The 9,848-nt window shown below is 38.5% G+C and overlaps 1 protein-coding gene across 3 annotated transcripts in view; it reads right to left on the minus strand.

The window, feature by feature from the left end:
- Positions 1-4,976: 4,976 nt before the first annotated feature.
- LOC110454885 (N(G),N(G)-dimethylarginine dimethylaminohydrolase 1-like) overlaps positions 4,977-9,848 on the minus strand; it is a 29,254-nt gene continuing 24,382 nt past the window's right edge. The window contains exons 5-7 of one of the 3 annotated variants that reach the window (XM_021504647.1): positions 9,070-9,698; positions 8,465-9,014; positions 4,977-8,408 (exon numbers count right to left, since the gene is read on the minus strand). In XM_021504647.1, the coding sequence (XP_021360322.1) occupies positions 9,519-9,698 (180 nt within the window). In that variant the 3' untranslated portion in view covers positions 4,977-8,408; positions 8,465-9,014; positions 9,070-9,518. Of the gene's footprint in view, positions 9,015-9,069; positions 9,699-9,848 lie in introns of those variants that run through there. The other 2 variants (XM_021504646.1, XM_021504648.1) reach the window with 2 other exon arrangements.

Raw genomic sequence — 9,848 nt, forward strand, 5'->3', positions numbered from 1 at the left:
AGAAATATGGGTGGTAGCCCCCCCCCCCCCCCGACCAGTCTGTCGATCTGATTGCCGTACTTCAAAGATTTAATCAGTTATCTCAACCGATTCGTGGGAAAGGTGAGAATTCTTTTACAGTCCAAATAATTAAATAAACCGATGTTTAAATAGCAAATTAACCAAAATCCACTAATCATGTCATTTGGGGGCCTCGCTGTTGACGTGTGGTTCTGTGATACAGGTAAGATCGTCGGAGATCGGGTAAGGTAAATCCTAGATGGCTTTGTCTCCGGCCAGAGTATCATTAGATCTCCTGTCTAAAACAAACGTGTTAGCTTGGAACGTGGACAACAATCTGGAGCTGTCTGTGACATGGTTGTCAGTATGCCTCATAACACCAAGTCACGTGACACATAGCTTTGTCCTCACCGTAATTGTGAGGACAGATCGGCCACATATACTCAGAGGAACAGTTCTACACATGAATAGCGACGTTTGAAACTCAATGCATACACCAATATCTATACCGATGGTGACGATAATTATTATCCACTCGCCAAATATAATGACACGGCAATAACAGAGGACACAAAAATGACTGACATTAAAGAATCTTATACCAAACGTTGAAATTCAGGAGGAACTTCTCTTTCCCGCCAAAGGTGCTGATAATGATGGTAAAACCTGTCACACTGACCTAGTTACTATTGTATCCATTCTCAATGTAGTAAGCGGCTAGTTTGTTGTAATGATGGTAAAACCTGTCACACTGACCTAGTTACTATTGTGTCCATTCTCAATGTAATAAGCGACTAGTTTGTTGTAATGATGGTAAAATCTGTCACACTGACCTAGTTACTATAGTGTCCATTCTCAATGTAGTAAGCGGCTAGCTTGTTGTAATGATGGTAAAACCTGTCACACTGACCTAGTTACTATTGTGTCCATTCTCAATGTAGTAAGCGGCTAGTTTGTTATTGATTCGGGCGACACGTTCGTGTACACGTGCAAGGGCCAGATAGGACATCAAACCCGGGACCTCCGAACTCCAGGCGAACGCTCTAACCAACGGAGCTACCTGGTCACCGGAAGTCATTCGGCATAGCCCCGCTACACAAGTATATCCGTTCCCCGAAAGTTGTACAAATATATAGGTTTCCTGAAGGTCATGTACAAATATATTCGTTATATATATTATCTCAGTCACGACAAAGAATTTGGTGCGATGACTCGATCCCCCTGCCATGCACTCGAAGACGTTAAACAACAGAGTCCTTCATTTGTATACAAAATGTAAGCGACATTGTTACATGTACGTTTCGGAAATGTTAATTCAGTGACGGGGTACGCTACCTTAATGTCCAGCCAGAGGTAACACACGCGAAGACGGGCTATCAATCATAATGCAATCCTGGGGTGTCACTTTGCCTTTGTGTGCCAATACATTTCAACATACTATTAATGATGTCACAGGCGCCTGGGTCGTGGTCCGCTTCCACCGAACAGAGGAATATGATGTTCGAAATGCACACAAAAAACATGATACCAAAGGGGTGGACACATAAAGCTTTTTTTTGAAAATGGTAAATTTCCGTTAGCAGATATGTTTTATAAATGTTTTCAAGCTAATATATACCAGGAATATTAACGTAGAGACGTGGTTGCAACCACATTACTTCATTTCCGTAAATGATTTGTCACACGTAGGTCAAATTGAAAACGAGTTAATATCCCATTGTCTCGGCGGGAATAAACTCACTATCAACTTGATATCTTCACCCACCTTTCTCATCCTCGATATCCAGGGATTACGCTCACTTTCGCTCTCTGCACCCCTGGCATATGTCATAGCAAAATTGAAGGCACGAACATAGCTGTTTGATTGGTATCAGGTAAAAAAAAAGACATATCGCTAGGCTGATACCTGTCCTTTGGAGATTACAAAGGAGAGACGCCCGACTTCAAAGCCTGTCAATTTGTACCGTTACGTGACCGCGAGATTCTTTTGTCAAAGGATTGAATTAGTCTTCTCGTCTCATCAACAAGGTGGCGCACACTAAGCCTTCAATTTTGCTATGACATATTCCAGGGGTGTAGAGAACGAAAGTGAGCGTAACCCCTGCATATCGAGGATGACCTTTCTGGAATAGCGTATTACTTTGTTTATTAGCCTCTGCACTTTTCATGGCTCCTTTGTGTTTTACGTCCAATTAACAGCTATGGTCTTGGACGTGCCAGGTTCTGGCGGTGGAGGAAAGCCAGAGTACCCAAAGAAAAAACCCCGGCCTGCAGCCAGTACCGGGCGGCTTTCCCATGCAGGCCTCGAACCCGCCATCCAGTTGTGGAAGGCAAGTGATTACCCATCCTCGATATCCAAGGGTTACGCTCACTTTCGCTCTCTATACCCCTGGAATATGTCATAGCAAAATTGAAGGCTCAGTGTGCGCCATCTTGTTGATGAGACGAGAAGACTAGTTCGATCCTTTGATATACATCAAAAAATCTGGTGGTCGCCTAACGGTAAAAGTTAAGTCTTTGAAGTCTTGCGTCTCTCCTTTGTAATCTTCAAAGGACAGTTATCAGTCGAGCGATTGGTCAGGTTTTTTTTTAACTGAGACCAATCAAACAGCTATCTTCGTGCCGTCATATTCCAGGGGTGTAGAGAGCGAATGTGAGCGTAACCCCTAGATATCGAGGATGGTGATTGCCGAGTCCGACTTCTTAACCACTCGGGAATCGCAGCTCTACCCTTTTCATGGATTTGGTGATAACCTTTTATTATTACATTTTGGTTTATATCTGCACATTAGACTGGGAGAAGATGTCATTGAAGGCCAATACGTCAATATTACCCCTTCCACCCTACCAGCCAGCCCGCACGACGGTTACACCCTTTACTTGTAAAACTACGGTTCGCATGGGGTAAGCATGTTACAACAATAATTGGTTGAATTATGGCCAGTATGGGAGGAAATGCCATTTAAAGCAAATAAGCCTATTGGAGCACTTTTGACAAGAGTCCTTCAGCCTAGCTTCCAGAGAAGCCAGCCCCTTTGTTGAATTTTCGAACCCCACATTCTAAGGACACTAGCACTAATTGTGTTTGGTGGATGGGTGGTGCAGTGGATAGGGCACTTGCCTTTCACCAAGGCACTAACATCCGGGTCAACAAGAGTGAGTAATATAAGTGGAAAAAACGTGTTTCATAGTTGTTGTAAAATAAAACAAGAGGCCCATGGACCTGACATCTGATTCAAATTAGGACTGTCATCAAGGGGCCAATTCATACTTTTCGTCGGTCCGAGTAACCTTGCTGCATCGTCCATTAATTTTTCCTTGAGAACACAATAACTTGTTATTTTGGATGAGTTTGAATACCGGACCAATTTGACCATAACTTACATAGTTATTCCCCTTGGTAATTCTATTATTGTTGGACCCTGTGACCACGATAACTGAAATAAATGGGTGTGACTCCAATTTTGACCCAAGGGGTCTGTTTTGAACAAACTTTGGTAACTGTATGTCTTCTGTTCTTGGTTAAAAGAAACAAGTAAAAGCGTAAATCAATAATTTATTAAATAAGGCACAAAATTTTAATAGCACCTTGTTAGTAGCAAAAATGTGTCATGAATGAAAAAAAAGGTGTACCACATGAATTTACATCTATTCTTGTGTAATGTCAATCAACATCACAGGGACAAATAATAAATATAATGACAAAGGGCAATATGCAGGTTACCGTCAAATAATTACCGGACAAAGTTTCATTGAACTTCGTCAACATTTATTCAAGTTATCGTGTTTACAAGGTCCAATAATAATAATATTACAAAGGGCAATTACTCTGTAAGTTACTGTCAAATAATTCCCAGTTTCGAACTCATTTGAGATCTTATTGATATAAGGCTACATACAGAGTTTCATCAAAGTTGGTTGATATTTACTCAAGTTATCGTGAACACAAGGTCCAATACAAAATAGTGTAATAGTATTATTACAAAGGACAATAACACTGTAAGTGACTGTCGAATAATTCCCATTTTCCAACTCATCTGAGATCTTATTGACATAAGGCCGCATACAAAGTTTCATCAAACTTGGTTGATAATTACTTAAGTTATCATGTTCACAAGATCCAATAATAATATTATTACAAAGGGCAATAACTCTGTAAGTTACGGTCGAATAATTCCCATTTAGAGTCCGGGATCTTATTGATATATGGCTGCATTCAAAGTTTCATTAAACTCTGTTAACATTTACTCAAGTTCTCGTGTTCACAAGGTCCAATAATAATATTATTACAAAGGGCATTAACTCTGTAAGTTACTGTCGAATAATTCCCATTTTCGAACTCGTCCGGGATCTTATTGATATATGGCTGTATACAAAGTTTCATCAAACTCGGTTAACACAAGTTCTCGTGTTAACAAGGTCAAACAATAATATTATTACAAAGGGCAATAACTCTGTAAGTTACTGTCGAATAATTCCCATTTTCGAACTCGTCCGGAATCTTATTGATATATGGCTGCATACAAAGTTTCATCAAACTCGGTTAACATTTACTCAAGTTATCATGTTGACAAGGTCCAATACTAATATTACAAAGGGCAATAACTCTGTAAGTTACTGTCGCATAATTCCCATTTTCGAACTTGTCCGAGATCTTATTGATATATGGTTGCATACAAAGCTTCATCAAACTCGGTTAACATTTACTCAAGTAATCGTGTTCACAAAGAAAAGTTAACGCACGACGACGGACAAAAGACTATCACAATTGGTTACCATGACCTATGGTCAGGTACCTAAAAACTTTATATTTAATTGTTTTTGTTAAATTCTGCTCAACAGCTTGGAAAGGGATGTCATTAAATGCAAAAATAGACAAACAACAGACGAAGGATGATGACATGAAACATGACATAAGCTCACCCTTGTACTTGTACCAGGTGAGCTTACAACAATAACAACAAAATACCAATAGGTTTTGTAAATGCCACCTTTTATTAATAGAAATAACATTTTGCATTTATCATGTAAAAAAGTAGATTTTCCATTATTGATGTGCCAATAATACTTCTAATAAGCATTAAGCGGTTTCCTTTTTGGAGTCAATAATGACGAAAATTTAAATGAAAAAAGGAAAACAGTTATAAAGGCAAAATACTATGCTGTGTTACTCAAATGGCTACAAAACCTTGCCAATAAATATCTGGCGAGCTCTTCCGTTCTGTTGTGAGATTCATTCCTGATGGAGAAGGAGGCGGCCTCCTCAGTGTTCAGTTATTATAGAACTTACAAAATGCAGTAATTGAATATAAAACACTTTTACATGACAAAAGTATCTATATTTTCAAATTCTATTAGCGAAGCATGCATGTTGTCTCCACACAGCAGGTGTATCTACCATACAGTACAGGGGGTAGTGGAATTCTGTGACACAGTGTGATCATGTATGCTAACCCAGACTTCCCAAACAACCACAACATACATAGCACCCTGTACATGGCAGGGCTTTCACAACTATAACTATTATATAATACATATTGCATTTAAATAAGACAGGAAATATAACACAAGCGATCACTACGGATATAATCATGCATTAAATAATCGTATAAAAATGTACAATCTCAATCATAGCTATAACAACTACACGGAGAAATCACCAAAAACGTGTTTATTACCAGGAATTGGGTTTACTGGCAGTAGTACAACTAATCAATGTATTGAATTTTATTATGAATGAGTCATAATATTTACAGCACAGGAATAATACATTACATATGTTTTTATATCACAAACTGTTTATTGGTATCAGAGGTTCTGTTTAGCATAAGGCCCTCTAAAATGAGGAAAACACATGGTTTCAAATAACACTATACAATGCTCTGGGCCCAGAGCTGTAGACCAGATATAGAGACAGTGGTAATGAATGATCAAAATAAACTTCAAAAGACAAAATTCCATTTCATAATAAAATTCAATAGCTATATTGTGTACCTTTTCTCTCTCAATGCAATGATCTGATTTTTTGTGCCAATACATGTATACAACGCTAGAACAGGAAATGTGTCAACTTATGGTAAAAACTTAAAATCATGGATGAACGAATTAAAACATGGAATATAGGTCTAAAACAAAATAACAGGATAATAAAACTAAGGATACACCTGATAAAGGTATGATGTTTAGGCCATTAACTACGCAGTGCTCTATTGATATTCTACCGTACACTCCCACACAGTATAACACAGGTACTCTCACACAACCGTAACCAACAGGCTGGTGGTCATCTACTGACCAAACCCACCGCACTATTGACCTATCAGCTAGGCTTAAGTTATTAAAAACGTTTAAAAAATATTATTGCTTAAGAAAATAAACTCTTAAAATAATATTTAATCGGTTTACAATATGACCAGACTTCCTGTAAAAGTATATCGATTAAAAAAATTATCTTCTGAAATAATATTTAATTGGTTTACAACACAACCAGACTTCCTACGGAAGCGTTACACAATGATATCTTGAAATGAAAAATACAGTTCATCCTCAATGTATTTTGACAATAATATATACATTTTGTAAGTATTTTCTTATGATAAATTTGCATAATAGGTTTGTTAGAAATTGACAAGTCAGGAAATGACTGCATCAGTAATAGCACCTTACAATGACACTAGACTAACTGGCACACAGCTACCCTGACACTAGACTAGCTGGCACACAGCTACCCTGACACTAGACTAACTGGCACACAATACAGCTACCCTGACACTAGACTAACTGGCACACAGCTACCCTGACAGTAGACTAACTGGCACACAGCTACACTGACACTAGACTGACTGGCACACAGCTACCCTGACATTAGACTAACTGGCACACAGCTACGCTGACCCTAGACTAACTGGCACACAGCTAAGCTGACACTAGACTAACTGGCATACAGCTACGCTGACACTTGACTAACTGGCACACAGCTACCCGGACACTAGACTAGCTGGCACACAGCTACCCTGACACTAGTCTAACTGGCACACAGCTACCCTGACAGTAGACTAACTGGCACACAGCTACGCTGACACTATACTAACTGGCACACAGCTACGCTGACCCTAGACTAACTGGCACACAGCTAGGCTGACACTAGACTAACTGGCACACAGCTACGCTGACACTAGACTAACTGGCATACAGCTACGCTGACACTTGACTAACTGGCACACAGCTACCCTGACACTAGACTAACTGGCACATAGCTACCCTGACACTAGACTAACTGGCACACAGCTACCCTGACACTAGACTAACTGGCACACAGCTAACCTGACACTATTCTATTTGACAATCGATCATAAGGTCAGCAATGTTATTTCTTTAGGGAACTATGGCTTTTGGCAACATGTTTAGTTAAATGTGTCACCAAACAGATCTGACAGAAATGATAAACTTAAACATCAAAGTGTGTTTGTAAGTGTGAGCTATCGTAGGTAATAAGACTGTAGTGAATGTGGCTCACACATAATATAACACTGTCTGCTACCATTAGTTAACATATCATTACATATTTATAAAACCTTCTGTAAATATACCTGATCCTTTACCAATGAGAGAACACAAATTGCACCTTTAACCAAAAGTGTATTTCTGACTCCAACTCTGTAGATCATCACAACCCCAATGTAAACATAGCTCTGATAAAACGATGCTCAAATAAATAGGGCTTTAAAGAAAACTTACATTGATAAGTTCCACATCAAAATTTTGCTTTGAAGTGTTTAAATTTCTGGTATGAATGTCAATGGACAAGCCACAGACTTACACTGACACCTGACATATAAAACTGTTTATCACTGTGTATCAAGCCACAGACTTACACGGACACCTGACATATAAAACTGTTTATCACTGGGTATCATGATTTAAAACAGGAACAACCTCCTTAGTATATTAGTTAAAATAAGTTGAGCAAAAAGGTAAATATATTCGAACATGATTTGTTTATGGTAGACCCCAGACACAACCGATGTATCTACTAAAATGTGTAAGTAGATATCTACTATAATGTGTAAGTAGGTATAAGTTATCTTCAGCTAACATGGCTAGCAGGGGGTTGGCCCGGTAAAAAATTGGGCTCAGACATATTCTGATGTCAATTTCTGAATTAATTTGACTTTCAACATTTTCAAGAAGTGTTTGTTATAATTTTATCGTTGTACAATTACATTACAGAGTCTCTGTGTACACAATTGTCAAAATTCAGAGTAATGCAAACATAACATCAGTGGAGTTTTAGATATGATCATCAAAACAGAATGGTTAAGCTACTCATCATACACCAGACACGATACTCTACCTCACCAAAACAGAATGGTTAAGCTACTCATCATACACCAGACACGATACTCTACCTCACCAAAACAGATTGGTTAAGCTACTCATCATACACCAGACATGCTTACTCTACCTCACCAAAACAGATTGGTTAAGCTACTCATCATACACCAGACACGATACTCTACCTCACCAAAACAGAATGGTTAAGCTACTCATCATACACCAGACACGATACTCTACCTCACCAAAACAGAATGGTTAAGCTACTCATCATACACCAGACACGATACTCTACCTCACCAAAACAGAATGGTTAAGCTACTCATCATACACCAGACACGATACTCTACCTCACCAAAACAGAATGGTTAAGCTACTCATCATACACCAGACACGATACTCTACCTCACCAAAACAGAATGGTTAAGCTACTCATCATACACCAGACACGATACTCTACCTCACCAAAACAGAATGGTTAAGCTACTCATCATACACCAGACACGATACTCTACCTCACCAAAACAGAATGGTTAAGCTACTCATCATACACCAGACACGATACTCTACCTCACCAAAACAGAATGGTTAAGCTACTCATCATACACCAGACACGATACTCTACCTCACCAAAACAGAATGGTTAAGCTACTCATCATACACCAGACACGATACTCTACCTCACCAAAACAGAATGGTTAAGCTACTCATCATACACCAGACATGATACTCTACCAACAATTAGGTTTAACACACTCGTGACTGCTCTACCTCGACACTGACACTCGACACACTACTGTAATGTACTTATTACTTTAACACACTCGTGACTGCTCTACCTCGACACTGACACCCGACACACTACTGTAATGTACTTATTACTGACATTTAGTAACTATATATGGCATCTTAGATATTACATAAAATTTAAACATAGAATCAATTAAAAATGAAAAATACCTGGTATACAATTTGGTAATGTAAATCAATAAAATTTATAGAATTTTTGTAAAAATGAATTTATTGTTATCATAAAGTTGATAAATGTTTACCAATGTTTGTTACAGGCAGCAGGTTTTGTTTCTAAGATACCAAGGCCTAGGATATATACAATATATGTTTCAGCTGGCAGACTTACACAGCCAATCATCAGGAATGCATTATAGAATCAATGATCAATGTAGTTACATGTTGGACACCTCGGTGTAGGCAGTAAGGTCATGAGGGCCGATGTTGGAGATGACCTCCTTATGGAGGGAGTGTTTGCTGATGAAGATGACCATACCTGACAAGGTGCCACGTGCCTTGGCTATTTCACTGATGTCCTGTTTATGTTGAACATATGTTATCTTCTCGTCCAGCACCTACAAACATAGAAAGTACAATCAGGATATATATATATATATAGGACAGTTACATAGTACTACATATAGATATACTGTTATATAGTACTACATATAGATATACTGTTATATAGTACTACATATAGATATACTGTTACATAGTACTACATA

This window comes from Mizuhopecten yessoensis, unplaced genomic scaffold (assembly GCF_002113885.1).
Source record: "Mizuhopecten yessoensis strain PY_sf001 unplaced genomic scaffold, ASM211388v2 scaffold8095, whole genome shotgun sequence".
In the NCBI taxonomy this organism is placed as follows: Eukaryota; Metazoa; Mollusca; class Bivalvia; order Pectinida; family Pectinidae; genus Mizuhopecten; species Mizuhopecten yessoensis.